Raw genomic sequence first — 24,363 nt, forward strand, 5'->3', positions numbered from 1 at the left:
TAGAAATGCTTGAGGGATGTTGTTCCAGATGTTGGTTAAAGCCTGGCCTAAATCAGACAAAGTCACTGGCTGATTTGGTAAACGGCGTAGACGTCGTTCCATTTCATCCCTGACGTGCTCGATCGGCGATAAATCGGGGGAAACAGCTGGCCAAGGCAAGACATCGACATTCTGTTGAACAAAAAAGTCCCTGACTACACGTGCAACATGTGGCCTTGCGTTGTCTTGCTGCAGAGTGATGTGATTTTGCTGTCTCTGTATGAAGGGTATCACATGGCGCTGAATAATTTCGTCTCGATAGCGTACGCTGGTGAGATTTCCATTGACAATTTGTAGAGGGGTCCTTCCACGTGCTGTTATTCCACCCCACACCATAACGATACCTCCACCGAATATTCGACGTTGCACAACACAAGCGTCCTGGTACCGCTCCTCAACGCGACGATACACTCTACAACGGCCGTCACTGCTATCCAAATGAAATCTGGATTCATTAGTGAACAGAATATTGGCCCAGTCCTGTATTCTGAATCGCAGATGTCGTCTGCACCACGCTAGTCTAGCGATACGATGACGTTGAAGCAGTATTGGGTGCACCGCTGGACGTCTTGGTCTGATGTTGTGCTCGCGCAGGCGATTACGCACAGTTCTTGGACTGATTGGTCAAAGTCCAGGAATGCTACGAGCAGTCAAACTTGCTGTCTGGAAACGATTTCTCAGGTGCACAAGTCCAATGTGGTTGTCCTGGTGACGCGACATCACACGAGGACGCCCAGGCTAGGAGGTTATAAAAGTTGGCTCGGGCTCCAGCTCCAACTCTAGCTCGAAAAAAAGATTTGGAGTATGGCTCCAAATAATTTTAGGTATAAAAACTGGCTCAAGCTCTGGCTCCAAATCAGGCTCGAAAGTTGTCTTGAAATTTTGAGCCGTAGCACATACTCTAAATGTGGGTTATAAAACTTTTGAGTAAGGAAATCATACTCCAAATGGAGTATGCCATACTTAAATCTCGAGTAAGCTCAATAGCTTACTTGAGATTTAAAGTATGTACTCAAAGTGTCGTTTGCTTTTATAAAAATGACTGCATGCCGACAAATGCCAATAAGGAAACATGCTCCACACAATATCAGAGACAGATCATGCAATCCTTTAGAAGAATTATCTGCAGATGTTTTTGCAAGATATATATTCCTACCACACACCATTATGGATTTCTTGCGTCAGCTGCCAGACATATCATCTCCAACTCAGCGGAACCTTCCAATTCCACCCCTCCTTCAATTACTAGTAACGCTGAGATTTCTATGTTGGATTTTACAGATTTTATAGGGCTTGAAATATGTCCTATGTAGTCATTTTTACTATTTTCTGTCATTTTTAATGTGAAATTGATGAAATAACGCAAATTTTAAGGGGTTTTGGAAAAAAAGTAAGTTCTCCCCAAAAAAAGTTATTAGATAAATCAAAATTTTGTCATTAATTCTCAGAGAGTAAAAGAAATTATTGCTTTCTTCTATCGTTTACATTTTTCTAAACAAGATACCACGATTTACCTTACATTTTATAAGTTTAAGGGTGGGGGGGGGGGTACTGTCCCTGAAACGTTCTACTTCCCCACTTAAACGGTGAACGCAAAGCGGAATATTTCGGATTTTACCCTTGATTGTACTTATTTCATAACAAAGATAGGGAATATATATATATATATATATATATATATATATATATATATATATATATATATAAGCACGAAAACCCAACAACACCCTACTTTCAAAGTGTCGGATCTGAGAAGATACAAGGCCAGTAAAGAAATTTATAAAAGCACCAAAAAGGCAGTTTATCAACAGTGTATCATTCTTGTTACCTATGTAGTTTATTGATACTTGTCGTTTTTCGTGGTGTGTGTTATTTTGTTTATGTAATATATGTCTCTTGATAAAGACGCGGTTTGCGTCGAAAATTTGAGTTTTAAATAGCCAACAGTGTCGTGACCTTTTCGGTGCATTATATATAGATATATATATATATATATATATATATATATATATACACATATACATATATATATATATATATATATATATATATATATATATATATATATATATTATATTATATATACAGTGGCGTAGCTTCCATTGAGGCAACCGAGGCAGCTGCCTCGGTAAAAAACAACAACAACACCTTTTACGTTGTTAAAATGTCGATAGCTTCTGGGGGGCACAGCCCCCCAGACCGCCTGCCTCGGTAATATTCGAACCCAATCTACGCCTATGAATTATATATATAAAGCACAGAAAATTTCACTTTATTTGGATACCCACTTCCGCCCCTACCCGGGGTTGAACTCACGACCTGCAGAACCAAATCTCCTAGCAGCATGTAACCAGCGCGCTAGACCGCTCGACCATCTAAGCAAGTCCAAAAACTTGCTTTCGATGACGATGGAATTCTCGCCACGCTGTCTCACGCTACACGGTCATTGAGAATGGAAATGGGATACAGTTATTTAATGTACATTTAAGAGGATCATACATGATGCACATTGCATCGAAATATTTCATATGTATATATATATATATTTAAAGCACTAAATAATCACAACTAAATTTCCGCCCCAGCCCGGGGTCGAACCAGCGACCTGCGGCACCCACCGCCTAGCAAGACTGTCAAACCAGTGCGTAAGTCCCCTAAGTAAAGGAAGTTTTGTTATGCTCCTAAAGCGCTACTTATACACACTGATGCAATCTCACACAGTCGCTGTGTCATTCAGTGTTTAAGATATTTTATAAGGAGAGTGGATCTCTCGATGCAATTGTATAGAATATAAAATATAAAATGGAGCACAAACAAACAATTATAACACCCAACCTTACGTTTACCCCTAGGATCTAAACGATACATGTGATAATCAATTAATTAATATATAAAGCACTAAATAATCACAACTAGGTACTGAAAATTTTCGCCCCAGCCCGGGGTCAAACCAGCGACCTGCGGCACCCACCGCTTACTTATATATATATAAGATGATCGTAAAAAGGGTGGTATAGGTACCTCGTGTTGATGCCTGAACGCTTCTAAATAGTATAAAAGGTTCATTTCCACGTACATTTTGTGTAATTCACTATATTGCAACTACATGTACAGTATATCGACCTGAGGAAATAATCTCAGAATTAATGTATGTACAAAATAGTGTCACCATGAATTACATTTAGATTGTGCAATATATATTTGTATATATTTGATGCAGATAAAACTGTTTATTGTATACTGAACTACACGTATATTATATGTAGGACAGAAATGTACGAGAAAAATTACATCTTTATATTAGAGATTGATTGTATCTTGTTTAACGTCTCGCTCGAGAATATTTCACTCATATGGAGACGTCACCAAGACCGGTGAAGGGCTTCAAATTTAAGCCTATGCTCGGCGCTTACGGCCATTGAGCAGTGAGGGTTCTTTAGCGTGCCACACCTACTGTGACACGAGTCATCCGTTTTTAAGGTAATCTCCGAGGACCCGTGACATTCACATCTTATGCCGAGCGTTTGGCGATGGAACTGTCACTACCTGTTTTAACGACGTAGGTCTGTCGCGGCCGGGATTCGAACCCCGGCCTTCCGCATGCGGGGCGAACGCTCTAACCTCTCTACCAAACGATACAAAAGTTTCAGATGTTGGAGAAAGGAGTAAATACATTTACTGACAATGTCTTTCATAAACATAGGTGTAAAATAATCACAAATACTTGTCAAATCAGTTTGACATTTTGGCACGATTGTGCATTGAAATGTAGCATCAAGTTACTTTTTTAAGATAGAGGGGGGGAGGGGGGGGGGCTTAAGGAAAATAATAATAAATTTTGCTTTTATCCAACCTTCATCTTCACAAGTCAAGGGTTATTGATTCGTTACCTCGCACTAACCCTTGACATCAGTCGCTATTTAAAAGTTGGGCTCGAGAAGAAGCAATATGATTGGTTTGCAGCCTGAAGCTGCAAACCAATCCGACAACGGCTTTTATAGTCGATCGAAAACAAAACTAAACAGTAAACACGCATGGCGACGGCATTATGGTGTAGAATTTGTGACCAATTAGTACAAGACAGATACCGTCGATTGATTTTCGGGAGTTCGTTTTGCTTGAAGAAACAATTAGACGAGGGTTCGGGGTATGAGCCGAATGAAAATGACGGATTGTCGAAGTACGTTTGTCGACTATGTTTTAATAAATTAAACAAATTGTCCAAAATAATGGAACAACTTCGTAAGATAGCGATTTACCACTGCCGGTTTTAGTCCCAATAAAAACATCTTTTCCTTCTCTGATACATGATATCGAAAGCTTTTGGTTTTCAGTCAAATGATCGATTTGATATTTTTCACATATCTTTTCGTCAACGGACGCCATTTTTTACTTTCTGTTCATTCCCTTACCAAACTTTCATCTGAAACAAGAAATCCCATTGGCTGATTAATTTTAGCGTATTGCGTCATCCTTCTTCTCGAGCCCAACTTTTAAATAGCAACTGATGTCAAGGGTTAGTGTGAGGTAACGAATCAATAACCCTTGACTTGTGAAGATGTCCAACCTTGTAAGTGCAAAATTGATAATTGGGGGGGGGGGGGGGGGGGGGGGGAGGGGGGGGGGGGGAGAGAGAGAGAGAGATTGTTGGGGGATGTGAGGTATTTATTGATTGTCATAAACTGCCTAATTTTTGTACATGTACCAGCACTCGTCCTGTGCAACGTGTGCATGTATAAGGGTTGAATTCATAACTGCAGGTTCTTACATTCTTCTCTCATTCAGAACTAACACCCCCCCCCCCCCCACTTTTAAACCAAACAATAATTATGTTTTGTAATATAATGAAAATGATTTATTCTATTTTGGTGAGTGATTTGCAATTTTCCTTGAATTTTCACAGTTGATAATCCTGACATTTGAACTTTATAAATTAAATTTTTGATATAAGAAAGTTTACTTTCACTCTTTCGCACACGTTCCTTTTTCATTTTTGCCTTGCTCTTTCACTTTGGTGTAACGGCGATTTGTGAACGGTGAACGCAAAACTGTAAAGGGAGAGCGAACGGGAAAATGGTAAAGTATCTAATGGACACAGACTACCAATTATTTTGCTATACATTCCTTTATAACATAAAAATTAATATAAAAAATTCCACCGCCTCAACTTAGCTGAAATTTGACACAGACTTAGAGCAATTCAGGTTCAAAAATATTTGTGAATTTCAGGAAAATCCACCGCACACAAGTCCTGTTATGACACCGCAAGTAACTCCTACCCTGCATATTTCCCTTTCCCTATGAGAAGCAGGTAAACAATGGCCTATTTACACCCTTCCTTTCCTACTACACACTTAAGAGCAGAATTTCCCATTATTATAATTTTTTTTAAAAATTTTCAGACCCTCTTCTTTCCATCTTTGCCCTATAATAAACACAAATCCATCCCACATACATTCCCAAGAATTTTTAAGAAAAAAAACTCTATTTATAAACGGGCACTACAATGAAATAGGGGTAAAATTAGTAGTCTGTAACCTAATGTTTCAGGGATTGTAAATCCGCCACTGGCTATACAGCTCTGCAGACGTCAGCGAAATTTTATGTTGTAAATGTCTATGATATATACATGATACACAGTAAAAATGGTAATATACATGCATATATATAGCCCTTTATATTTACAGAAATTACATCTAATTCAACGAATATTTCTTTTTAAAAAATATCATTTAGAACGTTTTAGCAAAGTACTGGGACTAAATAACTCTTACAAGGATTGGAATATTGCTGTGAACTGCCTTCAACATAACCACATGGGCGCCGCGACGGAAGAAGACTGAAAAAGGCCGCTTGTGCAATTATAAAAAGTTTTGAGTACGAGCTCGAAAACTGAAGTAAGTACTCCTAGGAGTACATACTCGAAATGTTTTATAATACTAGAATCTGACCACGTACTCCTAGGAGTATGATTTTGAATTCGAGCTAGAGTTGGAGCTGGAGCCCGAGCCAACTTTTATAACCTCCTAGCCTGAACGTGGTTGATCCCGAGTGTTACCAGATTGTTGGAAACGTCTCCATAATGACTGGATGGTGTTACTATGAACTCCAAAGAGTCTTGCTACGATATTGTGTGCCATTCCAGCTTGAAGGGTAAATTTTGTCAAAACTAATAGTGCTTTCCTTAACGAATAGTGTCCAAACAAACCTTTTACACTTCTTACTCCAAACAGTATTGTCCAGTAAAACTCGTGCGTACGAACACCTCAATAAACAACGTGTGTTCACTAACCATGAAAAAGTCCATGCATCTGAGTCGGGTACTATCCGATATTGTTAAAAAACATCACCTTTATCGGTTGTTTAGATTTTATAGATATAAACAATAAATATAGAAAAATTATACCAAATTTTATAATGCAGTTTCTTTTTTTTTTTTTTTTTATTCTTCATAATAAAACGGACAACCACAATCCTATGCGTAGGAATACAGAACAACAATACGTAAATCGTACATTACGCCATCACAATAAGTTCAAGGTAGTTTGATCACTTATGTTGCAATTGAACTACATCATATAAAACAATTCAAGTAGAAATACAAATTTTAAATATCTAAACAATCGGACAATGCTAATTGTTCACTACAAGGTAATGTATCTGTAGACAAAATATCACGTGATGCATTCCTTCGTAAGCAAGATAGCAGGCGGCTAACTTTCAACATGTGGTAGTAGAAGTATAAGTTACGTGATTTACAACCATAATACTTGATTTCACTTTAAGTTATCGATATAATTTACATCAACACATCTGTCTTAGACTGTAGCTCTACGGAATACCTTAAATACTAAACAATGTATGCAATATCTATATATATATATATATATATATAATATATATATATATATATATATATACATGTCAACAATATCGAAAGTAGCAATGAACGAGTGATTCGCTAAAAATAAAATAGAACATCAACATACATGTAGCTTATATTATCAATACCAAACATGATAACAAGATGCTACCTACTAGCCACTAATGTACATGCACATGTATGTATGTGCAATTATTACAAACATTATATAAAAATCCACCCCAAACCCTATCGTGTACAAACAGCTTAAACCCACGATATTACAATATTACTCACAATTTTATTTCAACTTTAATTCTATTAGAAGCACAATCCTATGGTCCACGTATTACAGTCAATTCTTAAAGAACAGCAATTTGTTCACTTTTATATTTGTGAATGAGCATCACATGCTAAGCAGAATTTAGACAGTGCTAATCGCACAAATTTAGTGAAAATAAATCAATATAAAAACACTGGATGTGTCGGCACGACCCGAATGCCCCCATCTGCAGTAAAGTCAAATGTAGGAAATCCATCGGAGTATTGCATTGAATGTGGTATTCTGATTGTAAGTTACACACATTTAGTACAATGATGAACTCAACAATAATCCTTTATATGCTTAATAGCTATAAAATAATTACATACTTTATAAAAGGGGCACATCTCCCCGAAAAAATCAACGAACCGGAACAAAACTCAAATTGGATCTGTAACTCATCAATACACACCTGCATACAAGAAATCAGTTCAATATCTCATGTGTTTAGAAAAAATATCTGGAAATCTGGTCATAACAGTAATTTGTCTAAGTTAAAGGGACACAACTCCTTAAAAATCAACGAACCGGAACAAAACTCATACTCGATATATAACTCATCAGTATACATGTACATCTACCGGTACAGACAAAAAAATCAATATCTCAAGGAGTTTAGAAAAAAAAATCCGAAAAAACTGGGTGCCCTGGTATGGAAAGCCAAAGGGTTCAATATTCTATCTTTGTAATTATGTATTTGTTGTTCCTAAATGCGCCATCGGTTCAATGTAAATAGAAAAATGTTAATCGTTATCTCGACATTTGTAGTTCATAACGGTATATTCGTCATTTGAATTGCGTAAGATGTAAATGAAATATATGTTTGTGTAGATGCGTAACAAGTGAATGCATTATTTATTTAATGTAAATTTGAAATTGGATCTTCGTCATCCGTAGTTGAGCATTTGCACATTGTAGTTTGTTAAGCCTATGCGAGTTGTGGTAAATGTGTTTTGGTAATCCGTCCGATGTTAGTTCGACATTCGCATTTGCGCAATTCAACATTTGTAAATTGTTCTACCATTATGACGACAGAGGGCGCGCGCTACATCGTATCTTTTGGGAAACAGACTATAGAATCATATAGGAGGACTGATTAACACTCGGGACTACTTGGGTGTCTAGCACACTCAACATTAACCGGTTGGAGCTAAAAGTCGTTGAAAATGTGCTGCTGAAGTAGTTTGATCAGAGACTTGATGTAGAACATTGTTATAAGCATCAATATAGATGACTGGACTGATTTTTTTCCCATAAGTTTATTTTAAACAAACAGTGTATGCCATTTAGTAACCATATACCACCAGGGACGTTACATTTATTTGTGCGAGACCAAGAACTCTTGTACATATTTGCTTTAATTGGGATTGGTTTTCGTTTTCGCGTCCCTTCCCCACCATTTTGCATTGCTGTCACTGAAATACGTAATTCATAATATCAAATAGTTAATATGTACATTGGGTAAGAATTCTAAAACACGCAAAAACTATTCTGGTTTCATAGGCGTCGGAAAGTGGTGGTGGTGGTGGTGGTGGTGGTGGGGGGGTGGGGGGTAAACCAACAAAAAAGTTTCTACGTCGTTAAAGGGGGGGGGGGTATTATGTCTATCTTTGCAAAATATTTTTTATATTTGTAAACAAAGTGAATCAGTTATCATTTACCAGTTGTTTTCATTAAATGACAGCCAACCTTGAATGTAACATATTTAAAGTTTTTATGTAATAGACCAGTCGGGCTATTTTTCCATAATTTTTACTAGGCCAGGCCATAAAACCAGTAGCCTGAGCCATGGCCTAGATTTGAATTTTACATTATTTCCACAAGCACTTGTTTCGTATCTGATTACCCCCTTCTTTTTCTCTCCACAAGATAGCTAACTCAATTTCAGACACCCCAATTTCAAAACTCCTATAATTTTGTTGAAAATGTATCATTAATCAACATTACCGGGAGTATTTTGATATAGTTTAATTTGAGATACTTTTCTCTTGTCAAAAAAATTGTTCCAGTTGTCCTCTGTCAAGCCTCTTTATTGTAAACCACTTATTTTGTCTGTTTAAAGCAGAGAAAGAAACATTATCTTTTTATTTCATAGTCTAGTTGTTAGAGGTTATTTATAAACCTTGTTGGCCACATATAGAGTCCTTGTACATATATGTAAATATACGCTTCCTAGACTCTAAATACTTAGAGGATGTAAAAGTATTCTTGCACTTAATTTTTTACTCAAAGCAAACACGAGAATAGAGGGGAAACAACTGAAAAGCCCATGATACAGTTAATTACACTAAACAAGAGTAACAATTCCATTTTTAGTGTAACAATTGCCCTGTTAGGGAATTGTGTCCAACCTTTTAAACAGTCGTAGTGATGAACTATCGGAATATTTTTTCATGATTGATTATCAGTATAATCGGACGCACTATAATTGATTAATAATCGATTAATTTCAAGTATTAAATTTGTTTATTATTGAATGAAGAATGAATTGGTAAAGAATTTGGGGTGATTTCTGAAATGCATTTTTGATGTATTTTTTTATCATTGTATTCATTTATCAAATTAATACTTATGAATTAGTTACATTCACAGAAAATAAATCAAGAAAGTATGAGAATAAATTACTTTAAGTTATATTTTGATTAGTTGATTATCAAAACTTTTAATAGATTATCTATAATCGGGGGCCATTTCGATTAGATAATCGAATTTTTCTATTAATCAGTACATCGCCGGAGAAGAAACTCTACTTGTGATAAACAGAAGGAATGAAACTCATAGAAAAAATATGGTATGAATTTGCTTATCAAAATATCTTCCTTGCACAAAATAAAATAATTTACCTTGGACTTTGAAAGGCCGGGAAAATAATAGCTTCGAGGGAATGTGTCACATAAACGGGTCCTCCAATATGATTCTATTGTCTGTTTCCCAAAAGATTCGATGTAGCGCGCGCCCTCTGTCGTCATAATGGTAAAACAACGAACAGATGTTGAAATGCAGTAAACGAATGAGCAAATTCGAATGTCGAACTAACATCGGACGGATTACCAAAAAAAATCTACTGTAACTCGCAACTGCAATGTGCAAATGCTCAAATACGGATGACGAAGATCTAATTTCAAAACATTGAATAAATAATGCATTCACTTGTTACACATCTACACAGACATTACATTCCTTTACATCTTACGTCATTCAAATAACGAATATACCGTTATGTACTACAAATATCAAGATAACGATTAACATTTTTCTATTTTACATTGAACCAATGGCGCATTTAGTAACAACAAATACATAATTACAAAGATAGAATATTGAGCTCTTTGGCTCTCCATATCCCGGAAGGACGACAAGGGTAAAACTACATGTCCTGACTACTTTGTGGCGGGGGCATAGAAATAAACAGCGAAATTAACATTTGATATATACGATAAAAAAAAAATTGAATCTTTGAAAAACAAAAAATAACTCTCAGTAGCACATTTTGTACTTTGACGTAGCTATCGGTTCTCTGTGATGCCTTCCAGAAGAACTACTGCGGATTTGGTGGAGTCAATGCTTACGAGATTTATTTAATTTAGTGGGAACATAAAATTGTGGATCAGTTATTGCTGAAAGTCATACGCGACTGTTTAAAATAATATATAAATTTTCGTATTATTTCAGGTACAATTCACTTGCATTTTATCTTGTTTCTAAATCTAAAAAAAAAAAATAGTTACCGTAGCAAAGGAGAAGGAAAAATATCTTTGCATCAATCGTGGATTGAACCTGGGACCCTTGCATCACTTGTTTAAAAGTGATGCTTTTCTCTCGCTCTTTTAAGTGATCTAACCACTGAGCTAAGCTACACAAAAATACTTTACTCGTCACGAAAATGCCACCCCTATACGTCAACAAAAGAGTTTTAAAAGAACAATGTGGAAGGAAATGTTACAAAAATCTAAATCCTTCACGAGCAAGAAAATTTTCTCTAAATCCCTCACAGGCGAAATAATACTTGAAACGTTTCCTTTAAACATCAAAGAGAACACGTATAATATGATTTGTCTCGTGGAAAAACAATTAAGTTGAATGAAGCTAAAACGCACATTGAAATCAGCTGTCTTCTACTTTCAATTCAGTTATTATCATTATTTTGCTTCAAAGTGATACCTGTAACGACTCCGGTATGTCATCTAAGCATTATTTGTGTATCACGGCATTTAGAAAAAATGGAATTTCGAGCGTTTCTTTTGATATAGTTGTATAAGAGTGATGACAGATGTTTTTTCTTCTGTTCAATGAATGCATCCATAAATTTTAAAGTGCATCAATATGATATGTTGTAGATGGTTGTAAACTGGGCTTGAATATATAGATTTATTAGAATTGGGTATCGCCAGTAAAAACCATATTGCAATATATTGCAATATTTGTCTTTCAATATTGTAACATGCAATGTATTGCGAATAGTTAATTTTGAACAGTTTTTAAGATTTAAAAAATCTAATAAAGAAGTGTATATATTTTGAATTGACATCATTCTTGTTTGTGCTTGTACTCATTGTTTCTTTCTTGACTGAAATGGACATCAATACATGTACATAGATACATTTTGTAAGTTTTCCCAGTGTAATAACATCGTTCCTATAAATGTTAACAGAACGTGAAGTATTTTCATCGGGATGGCCTACTTTAACTTTGCAGTTGCTATACATGTAATACTTGATAAGAAGTCATCATCGCTTTTTTATACAATGTATCATATCCCTTTAAAGAGATAGTAGAGCTCAATTTCGTGAATTTCTCAGCTCAAATCATCTTATTCCTTTATAGATATATGAATGATATTTTTCATCTTTGAAATGACTGCATATTTATCAAAAGTTAAGCTGGGAGCCAACTTGTACAGCAGATTGTCCAGGAAGCAAAAATTCAAGGGACATAATTTGAAGATTATAATCGTTTTGAATGTGGAAAGAAATGCAGATAGATGCATAAAATTGTTACTTTTAACAGAAAAAGACTTGTACCAGTCATTTGGACATAATCTAATTCCTTCAAAAAATTTAAACAAAATGAACTTTACTATCCCTTTAATGATACAAACTTATGCCACACAGTAGCTCACATCTTTTAATGTCTATGCCCCTAGAGGCCCATTATTGGGCAATAAACTATCTGTATCTATAAAATACTCATGATCTTCTTCATTGCGCTCGGCCGCCATTTTGAACATACTATATAATGAAGCCGAAACCTTCGTTTCACGAGAAACCGGAAGTGAACATAACATAAGACCTAGAGCGTCTCAAGTTTTGGAACCAATATAATGAAATGTAGAAGGATCTGAAATATTTACATATTACGTATGTTGCATTAGATTCGGCGATTCTCCGTATCTCTATGGTGTAACCATACCTAGTGTGGTAGTGTCATCATTAAACATCCGGTAATGTTATTTGACACAATCAAAACGCTTGACAAGCATCAAACTTTTTCATTTAACAATTTTTAGCGATTCTTAAGTTTCTCTACATATTGGTATATATTGTAAAATATCAGTATTTATTTTTCATATTTCGATATTTTATCCTCAAATGGGTAGCCTAGGTTGACAATATCAAATTTCTCGAGGGATGAATTTGTTTTATGTTACCCTCAACTACATGCAATATTTTTTTTATTATTCTGAATGTACGTTATATCGTCTGTTGACATTTTATCAATCACTGTCATGTGATGATTTGTATTCCAATGCAGGCACAGTACCTGCAACGTTATTCTTGACATGATAAACGATATTTAGAACACGATACACGCACGATATGATAGGATACACGCACGATACGATATGATACACGCACGATACGATATGATACATGGTAAACTTGATAAACGCAAAAGCTGATAAACCATCTTCACGATAGACCTGATAAACGCAAAACACGATAAACGATCTTCACGATAAACGGAAAACCTGATAGAAATGTTGTAAATAATATTTAGAGTATCCTTGAACAAGTGTATCTTCCGATACCCCCGAGACTGGTATCGGAAGATGCATGAGGTTACTCTAAATGTTTTGTATCATTGCGCTCAGAAATTATTGCATCATCCTTAATTATAAAACTGTGCTCTAACAAGAAACTACGTGACCACAATTTAGACCAATCAAAACTCATTATCGAAATCACATGCTTATCCGATACGGTCGAATAAAATGCTTGTCACTTTTTAAGCAATAACCGCCATGGACGATGCCTGGGATTTTTTGCTCTCACAGTTTGCAGAATCTGTAGAAAATCAGATACATGTTGAAGATTCGTTGCAAAGTATGACGCTCGATCTACCGGAACTAAAAAATGAACCTGTCATGGATTTCGATATAAGAGATATTTTGGACATGATGGGGACTGACTTGAGTGCGCCAAATTTCTCCAGTCCTGAGGTCGAGATAGAGATGAAAAATGAACGATTTGAGCCGGTATCCGATGATGACATTCAGCTTTTGATAGACTCCCAAAAATCCTAACACTCGTAAAAATACTAAATGGGCAATTGAAACGTTCAACAAGTGGCGTGCCACACGGGACAATGTCCCACATTTGACCGAGATAAACAGCGAATCTCTTAATTACTGGATGCAGCGATTTGTGTTGGAAATAAGAAAACAAGACGGCTCGAAATATCCGCCTCGTTCAGCTGTGTTACAATTTTGGCTTTTTGTCTTATATAAAAAAAAATGTAACAAATTGTTTTTTAAATCTGTTTTATGACTCCATGAGGATCCGGGTTAAAATAGGTCAACACTACCCCTAGCTTGTCGTAAGAAGCGACTAAATGGGCGGTCCTTTGGATGAGACCTCAAAAATTGAGGCCCCGTGTCACAGCTAGTGTGGCACGATGAAGATCCCTCTCTGCTCAAAGGCGCTTACAAGCGCCAAGCATAGGCCTAAATTTTGCAACCCTTCGCCGGCAATGGTGACGTCTCCATATAAGTGAAACATTCTCGAGCGGCACGTTTGTTACACCCTAAATCGTCGCCCCATCCCAAATCGTCGCCTGGCATCCCAAATCATCGCCCCGGTGACGATTTAGGACATGATTATACTATCATTGGGCGTTAAACAATATTCATTCAATCAATCTGTTTTATAATTACCAATAGTGATTAGCTCAAGTCGTGACATGTTTACGCAGTCTATGAGAATAGATCTAATTTGAACTTGGATCTCCCTTAAGTACATTACCCCCCCCCCTCTCTCTCTCTCTCTCTCTCTCTCTCTCTCTCTCCAGGCCCGTACCGAGGGGGGGGTGCAAACGCACCCCCTGTGAAAACCATTAAGCACTATTAAAGTCGGCTGTGTAAATCATTAAGCACTATTAAAGTCAAATATTTTCTAAAATCCCTAACTTTTACTTCCACAGTAAGGAATATCACAAAATAAATTCAATACATATTGCCTATGCGTAAAGAAATACGGTTAACATCGTATCCGGTTTCGGTTTCTTTTTTAAACGAATTGAGTCTTGATCAGTGGTATGTTTTGCAGACATGCTGGGACAAATGCATCGTTTCAAAGATCGATTTGATCTACATGTAGCTGAGTTTTAGTGTGACTGCAGTTGTAGTACACAGGTAATATCAATAATGCTTTAAAGTATATCTTCAGAAGTACGAGTCGGACTCATCACAATTAAACTGCATACAAAATTTAAAAAGAGTAATGCTTTTCGGAAACGTACAAATGTATTGTGTTGTCTGTCATTGCGCTAAAACTGAACTTATTATCAATCAGTGAACATATGACAAATCTAAAAATACCTTGTATGATGCGGGATGCAGCTCATCACAGTTTAGCTGGACATACGTACATATGGAAATCAATAAAACTTTACGACCCAGGGATCAAATGTTAGGACATAGAAATTAAAAAAAACTTTCAACCTACCAACTCTTTTTTTTTTTTGCATATAACCATGACAACTGGACACGCAAATTTTTTTTTTGCCTTAAGAATTTCTAGCAGTGCCCTTTATAAATGTTGTCTGTAATTTATGACTAAAATCTTCTTTTATTTTTTGGACTTAGTACTGTGTTGTAGTTTGAAGTTTTGTTCACCTTTCATTACCATTTCTTGAAACAAAGTTTGAATAAAAATGTTAACATGTATACATGTTTTACTTCATATTTTGCATCTTGGCTCTGTGAATGAATTTAAAGAAGAAGTGATCATTGGTACCTGCTAGGGGATATTAAGCAAATAAAAGCAAAACTGAAAGTCCAACTTCATATAATTAATAAATAACTTTCATTAGACAAGAACACATTATTGACCAGCATTTCCTTACTTTTAACAAATTTAAAATGTTTCCCCTTTCATATTAGTAAATAAAAAGCAAAAATTGCATCCAGGATAGAGCATTTTTACCCTTATTTTTCTCTTATTTCGCTTCTGCTTCCGGGGGGGGGGGGGGCTTCGTCCCCCAGGATCCCCCACCGGGCTTCGTCCTGGACCCGCTTGGGGGCCTTAAGCGGCCCCCAAACCACTCGCCGTGAAATTTATGCACCCCCATTGAAAAAGTCTGGGTACGGGCCTGCTCTCTCTCTCTCTCTCTCTCTCTCTCTCTCTCTCTCTCTCTCTCTCTCTCTCTCTCTATATATATGTACATGTATATTTGTACCATAGTTTGGCGTACTTTCTTTTGTTAAAAGTGTGGGCTATCTGTACATAAACCACACTTTACTTCAAACCCCGCCCACAAACTCGAAAAAAACATCATCATTGTCCAGTGTATGAAGTTTCTCCAGCTCAAAATTGCCCTTGTCACATATTTACAGTGATTTTCTTTTGTTGTTCAGGAATTGTATCTGGTTATCATCAACAGGTTTTTTTTTATCGCATATATGATAAAACGAGCTCCTCCCACCTTGTTATCGCATGGGCGGTACTAACATCAGAATTACACAATTAGAAACAAGACAGGGATAATTTAGTTTTCGTGAAGTTACTTTTGCTGTTTCACGGGTTAAGCGTGCGCCGATCGATGTCTGGGGCGTTGAAACAGACGAGAAGTGTTACGTAATGGTTATCTTCTAGCATCCGAGTAATATTCACATTATCAAATAGATGGGCGGTCCTTCTGTCACGAGTGCGCGGAGCGCACGAGTGAGAGAAGGACCGCCCATCTCTTTGATAATGTGAATTTTAAGAGGATGCTAGAAGATGACCGACTTGTCACATATTTCAAAACCTTCTCATTTTACATTTATTGAACCAAACATTCAATACAATGGTAGATTGCCATATACTTGTACCATCGTCGGACGATGCATGTGTATATACAATTTAATACGCTTTAACCGTAAAACAGCAAAACTAACTTAACTAACTTAACATGCATCGTCCGACGATGGTATATGGCAATCTACCATTGTATTGAATGTATGGTTCAATAAATGTAAAATGAGAAGCTTTTGAAATATGTGACAAGTCGGTCATCTTCTAGCATCCTCGTAAAATTCACATTATCAAAGAGATGGGCGGTCCTTCTCTCACTCGTGCGCTCCACGCACTCATGACAGAGGGACCGCCCATCTATTTGAAAATGTGAATATTACTCGGATGCTAAAAGATAACCATTACATATCAAACACGGATAACTGACTCAGACTAAGTTCTCCAAATACATTTAGATATTCGCACTCAATCTCATTTGTATCTTGAGACGAGATAATATCGTCAATGGTTTCGTCCCAAAGACTTTCTATTTCCATATTCTCCTCCATGTATGCGAACAAGTCGAGAAACACGTGGAAGTAGAAATACGGGTATCATATATGAAAATTTTATAAAAGACCCAGTCACGTGATAAGAACGTGTTCGAGAGATCAACTTGTTTTGTGGACAGCGCGAACCAGACTTGTCGTGTTTCTTTTATGGTTTCGCGCCATACAATTTTTATTTTTTGCCTATGATTCACCGATTTTTTTTTTGATTTTATTTTACTTATTGTATATACATGTACATGTAAATGTGTGTTAGCCAATTTCGTCAAAGTATGTATTGCAGTGAAGACTATCAAATAGGATTTTTAAAAGAGTAAATACCATCATCAATTAAATAAGTTGCTAAATTTTAAACAGAAAAATGCAGAAATATGTGTTCTTAGATTTTAATTGTATTTAATTTCAATTCTTTGAAGCAAATACCGGTACTAGTAGTCGGAAAATAAATGTGAAATAAAAATATCAAAACCAACAGTCCAAACATTTATATGCATTTTAAAAAAAAGGGTTTTTAAAGAATAATTAATATTCATATATTTTTGGTAATAAGAAGTCATCTTAATAGAAATATATAGTGTACAAAGTGTAATGTAATTTAGACAAAAAAAATAAAAAAAATTTGGTACCATATTGTAAACAGGCAACCGTGCTTCCGAAAGCTATAATAAAATATAAGGAACAATAGTAAACTATGGTACAAGTCACTTACCCCATATGATATTGTTGATTATGTTCAGATACCCATCGGGTATCTGCACATAACCAACAATATTATATGGGGTAACTACTACTTATATGTATGTATGTATGTGTGTATATATATATATATATATATATATATATATATATATATATATATATATACCATCAAATTCCATTCTCCCAAATCTGTTTGTAAAAGTGAATCCTTGCAATACGACTGAAGTGATTTTTAAGGAGCACACCAGAGAAATTTGATGTAGATGAAAAGTGGATGATATGTACAACAATATACCATCAAATTCCATTCTCCCAAGTCTGTTTGTAAAAGTGAATCCTTGCAATACGACTGAAGTGATTTTTAAGGAGCACACCAGAGAAATTTGATGTAGATGAAAAGTGGAGGATATGTACAACAATATTTTGAAGTTGAAATTTTTCAAATCTACTTTATTTTGTCAAAAAATAGTTTTAGTATAAGGTAATCTGAAAAAAAAATTAAAACCCCTGCTGTACATGAACCTACTAAGCTATTAGGCTAGGTATTTAATTAAAACGGAAAAGTAAAATATTGCTCATATTTATTTTTCCCTCCATGTTTTTAAAAGAAGTCAGCCATTATGACGATGTAGAGTAGGTACATCCTTAACCTTTGTGTTGTCTGTTTTGGAACTGTGTGCTCTTAACAGCTATACAGTCTATACACTCAATGTTGACTGTCATATTCACCACTTTCATCACACGGAAATAATTCTGAGAGAGTTGATTTAACTTCCCTAAATTAATTAACATATTGAATTGATAACATGATTGTCTCTAAAGAATTGTCGAGTTATAAACCAAGGTTTTGTTAGATCTAGAAAAAAATTATCTTCCTATTTCAGAGACTGCCTTCCCGGAGATTCTGTATGGATAATGTGGATGTATCAGTTAATAGGGCGTGGGTTCATCTTTGTGGCTGTCTGTGCTAAAAGCGTTGTTTCAAAACCAACCGGTGTATGTAAATCAAAGTAAGTCTTTAGGCATTGGCACAGGTGTTGTTTAAAAATATTTGTGTACACCTCTTCTTAAGGTTCAATGGAACACCATGAAAAGTTATCTTTCCTTGTATATCGTTGTTTTCTGGTTATGAATATCATATTTATTATACCCGCAATTTCTCAAGAAAATTCGGGTATATTATTGTCACCCTGGTCCGTCCGTCCCTTCTGCTCGGAGGCCGTAAGCGTCAAGCGTAGGCTTAAATTTGCAAAATGGTGACGTCTCCATATGAATGAAACAATCTCGAGCGGGACGCATACCACCAACAACTAGTTCGTCCGTCTGTCACCATTTACTCTTCTTCGAATAACCAATTATTCTTTCAAAATATGATGGGTGGTGTCCTTTAGATGTGCAGTAAGGTTTCAGCATTTTCATTTTCACCAAGGGGCCATATGGGGGTTGAAAAACATTTTTCTATAGAAAAACCTGGTTTTCATAACTCCCCTTACAATTTACATAGTAGCCAAAGTCCCTGATCAAAAGATGGTAGATGGTGTCCTGTACATGTACAATAAAGTTTCAGAATTTTCATGTTCACGCTGTGGGCTAATTGGGGGTTGAAAAAAAGAAAGACGTTTTTAATGGAAAACCTTGGTTCCAAGAACTCCTCTTAAATTTCATACAGGAGCAAAATCATCTTTTGGAAGATGATCGGTGGTGTCCTGAAGATATGCAATATGTTTTTATTTTATCCGGGGGACCAAGTGGTGTGCAAAACCGACGAACAAAAACTTGGTGCTCAGTGCATTGTGTCATTTGCAAAAAGAATATATTTGTAGTCGTAGTAGAGACTTTTTTCAAAAACAAAACTTTTCCTTCCACAACTCCTTTTCAAACATAATTTATGATTTATTAAGTTATGAATTCATTACATGTATTTGAAATACTAGCATAAAGAGGTCAGAGTGTATTAAATTACCACTATATTTTCAAAAGGGGGCAAAGCTCCGGGAACGTCGCGTGTTTTATTGTATTTTGATCAAGAAATCTGGCGTAAAACTAATAGAATTTTCAAGTACACATGTTGCAATCTAATTTTTGTTTATTTTTAAAAATTTCATCTAGTCATATTTGACACTGCTGCGGGATCTTTGTATCCAGCATCTTTTCCCTAGACAGACGTTTTTTTGCAGTCGCTAAATCATCTTTAGGAAGATGATTGCTGGTGTCTTTTAGATGTGCGATAAGATTTTGAAATTTATCTATTTATCCTTTTCTAAAATCAAAATATAAAAAAAAATAAACGGTTCCAAGAACTTCTCTTACAATTTATGAAGTAGCCAAATAATCTTTGGAAAATGATTGGTGGTGTCCTGCAGATGTGCAATACATTTTCAGAATTTTCATTTTCATCATGGGGGCAAAAAAACTTAATTTGTTCGACAGATAAACCCGTGGTTCCAAAAACTACTTTCCCATTTTACGTACTAGCCAAATCAATTGGTGGTGTCCTATAAATGTGCAATAAGGTTTCAGGAATTTTATTTTTCAACCAGGGGGCCAACTGAGGGTTGCAAAACGACGTTTTTCTGGTTCCAAGAACTCCTCTTACATTTTATGCAGTGGCCAAATCAGCTTTTAGCATATGATTGGTGGTGTCCTTTAGATGTGCGATAAGTATTCAGATATTTTTGTTTTTTACCTTGAGGAGTAAATAGAGTGGGGAAAAGACGATAAAAAAAACCCGATGGTCAGTGCATTGTGTCATGTGCAACAAGAATATATTTGCTTTAAGGGTTGGAATTCCAACCATTTTAAAGATATTTGAACATTCAAAAGTTGACAGGGGTTGGGATGACCACAGCTAGGTCACTTGCCCATCAGAATACTCAATGCATCTTGATATGTGCAGCATGAATCTATATGGATTAGGAGTCAGGACCTCAATTGTTTTAAATATATTTCAACAATTATGAAATAGGGTTTTGAATGACCCCAGGGCACTTACCCAACAGACTACTCAATGCATCTTGATATTATTTTGCAGCAATAATATATATGGTACACGTATAGGGTATATGGTAATATAGGGTTATTGAACTTATATTGGTGAATTTGGCACGAGTTGGCTGTTAAAATGCACGAGCTTGCGAGAGCATTTTGACAGCCAACGAGTGCCAATATTCACCAATATAAGTTCAATAACTCTTTTATTATATAGCTAAAGTATTTAGGTGTTAAATTATATCCCTTTTCACTCAAAATACTCCAAAATAGACGCGGATTCATCAATATTGGCATCCAAGGTGAAAGTGTGCATTATCAGCATGCGTTTCTTAACTGTTCAATATTAAACCCGTCATTAATGCATGAAGCAAACTAATTTTGTGAATTGGGACATCATAATTTATGTACAGTAAAATATTTTGTTTAAATAAATGAATATGATATCAACTACCGGCTCTGTCAGATTCGGAGGACCGTACGCGTTGTCTGTCATTTTGGCTTGTTTACGTCGTTACGGTAACGTCAATATTGAACGCTCATGCTCGGAATGTTTCGGGCGCACACAATTTACGCAATGCAAAGTTAGCGTTCAATAAATTCTCAGGATATTGAACGCTAACATTCTCTAGATTTTACGCAGATTTTATAATAGACTATTTATTAGCTATAGAATAACTATTGTGATTGCTGGTTACACAAGTACGACGTAGAGTATATTCGAGGTGGCTAGATCTTCATTTGATGTCATAGGTTTTTGCAAAATCTTTATTTAACTAAGATTCATGCATGATAGGAATATATCTTTCAGAGGAAGTTTATTCACTGGATGAAATAAAACAAAATCTGATAAACTATTGATACTGAAAAAAGTTTATATTTTCCATAGATGATGAACTATTTATCATAAAAAATATTGTCAAGGACAATAACTCCTATGCTGTTAATTTGTACATATTTATGATTTATCAGTTTTATTCTAACTTTTGGCATTTAAAATTTGTCTTCTCAACAAGTTTTTATCTAATTTTTTTATTCTGTTTAATGAAAATGTGTAATTCTATGATGTTGACATTATACATGTACTTCTGTTTTTGCATATCTGACATCTTCCAAAAAGTAACAACATACACATTTTCTTTACTTATTAATCAAATCAAACTATATTGAGTGAAAATTAATACCGTATTTTCACTTTCAACCATTGATATTGATAAGTCACACGAGGATGTGGAGCTACCTTAATTAAAGGCAAAAACCTGCGGGCGGGTATTACTGTCTTATGACAGCATTTATAAGTTTGTATTTCTGTTACGAAAACAGCAAAAACTGTTATAAACCTAATTGTTTTCCTATATAAAACTGATACGATTTAGAACCAACAATGTAACTGTTAAACCAACTCTCACACTCGTGGACTATTGACCGGTCAACAGTTTACGAACTGTTGACCGAGCAATAGTCTGTCCTATTTCTATTGGCTACGCAAGTCACTTGATTCTAGGTTGCTGCTTTCTTTACGTAATGGCGAAGTTCACTGATTTAATTGATGATAAAATACACAACATACCATGTGCATATAGAAAAAAAAAACACAAATAGACAGTCAATAACTGTACTACAACCACAAGAAAATCGTGGTGGGTCTGTACAATACGAGGGGTGGAATTGGGCGGAGAGACTGGTTTTTAAAAAAAAAAATTATAAACACTTTATTACTGTAGATGATAGGAGTATTTTCTCTAGTTTTACAGAGAGAATTAAACGCTGTTCTGATTTTGTGTTGTCTCTAGTTTTACAGATAGAATGGAATGCTGTTCTGATTTCGTGTTGGAGGACGGCATATGTGCACGTAAGTAACCTGATCCACAAACACTAATCACACGTACAGGTAAGTACTGTAACACACAAACACTAATTACATATATATATATATATATATATATATATATATATAAGTACTGTAACACGCAAACACTAATCACATGTGTATACATAAGTAGTTTAAAACACAAACACTAATCACATGTATATACATAAATAATGTAACACACAAACACTGCTCACACAAACACACACACACACACACACATATATATATATATATATATATATATATATAAGTACTGTAACACACAAACACTACTCACACAAACACCCCTCCACACATATATAACATGTAACACACATATATAAGTGTATACATAAGTACTGTAACACACAAACCCTAATCAATTGTATACACATAAGTACTGTAACACACAAACACTAATCTCACACACACACACACACACACACACACACACACACACACACACACACACACACACATACTTGTATACACCTGAAACTCACTACACATGACTTTACTCCTGAAAGTCACTACACTATTTTCTAAGCATGTTGGAGAGCAATTTTGAGCAAATTTGTAAAAGAGGGCCTGCTCTAATGTGCCAACAGGGTTTATTACCCATGAAATCCTTTTATTAAAAATTTGAAATTTCACCTGAACTCCACTACATCTGACCACGTGACTCTTCACTGACACACACATGATTCTCACTACATTGTCAGTGTTGATATACACACATGAAACCGACTACTTGCGTTAAATTATGAACTTACCTGTATTTATCTCATCTCATTAACCACTCGATACACATGTCTTTACTTTGAGTATTTAATATTGAGATTCCTGTCATACACATGTAGTGGGATGTTAGTAGACACACATGAAACCGACTACTTGCGTTTAATTTCGAATTTACATCTAATTATCTCCTCTCATTAACCACTCGATACACATGTCTTTACTTTGAATATATTCCTGTCATACACATGATTGATTGATTGTATTTTGCTTAACGTCTGGCTCGAGAATTTTTCACTCATATGGAGACGTCTGTCATACACATGTAGTGGGATGCTAGTAGTGTATTTCAATAACCAGCCAATCAAAGTTTTGTAACAAATAGAATTATTTTCTAAAAATATTTTTAATTAGGTAGTTGACACCCAAGATTTTTGTGGGTTCCATTAATCACAGGCAACTAAAGTACGGATATTACTACCCACCCACCCCTTTTATAAATTTTTCGTGACAATAACTCTGAAATGTGTGAATTCCCTGTCTATCTCATCCCTCTTTCAATTTATGTAATCATTTGATGCTTTTTGTAAGCTTTAAAGATTGGGCCTTCTACCGGTGTATTTTATTATACTGGTAAGGGGGGGGGGGGGTTAAGCCTAATACCCCATACTTCAGGTGCCTGTGCTATTAATTGGCCACGGTAATGTACTTTTGAGGAAAATTGCAGTTGACCCCTATGCTTGTGAAACGGGATAGCACTACATGGCTATCCCACTTCTGACACCAAAAATGTGTAACGGGATAGCGCCACTTGGCTATCCCACCACTGCCACCAATTTGTAACATGTAGCTGTCACCCAGCCAAGTGCTGATCACGCTCGCTGTTGCTTAACTTGCATAATCAAGAGAGCGTCTACCACATCACTAGAAAAGCTAGCTCTCTAGCGAGGCAGTATAAGTTCCCTCTTATACTGTTCGCTACACTTATATTACATGCATTTAAGCATAAATTCTTCATTTTCTGGCAAAGCTATATAGGTCAAGTGCATAGTAGACATTTCCATTTAGAAAGCCACCATTTC

The 24,363-nt window shown here is 35.7% G+C and overlaps 1 protein-coding gene across 2 annotated transcripts in view; it reads left to right on the forward strand.

Annotated features, from left to right (window-relative positions):
* The first annotated feature begins 18,492 nt into the window (after positions 1-18,492).
* The window catches only part of LOC125648127 (uncharacterized), a 33,875-nt gene continuing 28,004 nt past the window's right edge, over positions 18,493-24,363 (forward strand). The window contains exons 1-2 of one of the 2 annotated variants that reach the window (XM_048875052.2): positions 18,493-18,713; positions 22,485-22,543. In XM_048875052.2, the coding sequence (XP_048731009.1) occupies positions 18,619-18,713; positions 22,485-22,543 (154 nt within the window). In that variant the 5' untranslated portion in view covers positions 18,493-18,618. The remainder of the gene's footprint in view (positions 18,714-22,484; positions 22,544-24,363) is intronic. The other variant, XR_008795845.1, reaches the window with a different exon arrangement.

The sequence above is a fragment of the Ostrea edulis genome, chromosome 6, assembly GCF_947568905.1.
Source record: "Ostrea edulis chromosome 6, xbOstEdul1.1, whole genome shotgun sequence".
NCBI lineage: Eukaryota > Metazoa > Mollusca > Bivalvia > Ostreida > Ostreidae > Ostrea > Ostrea edulis.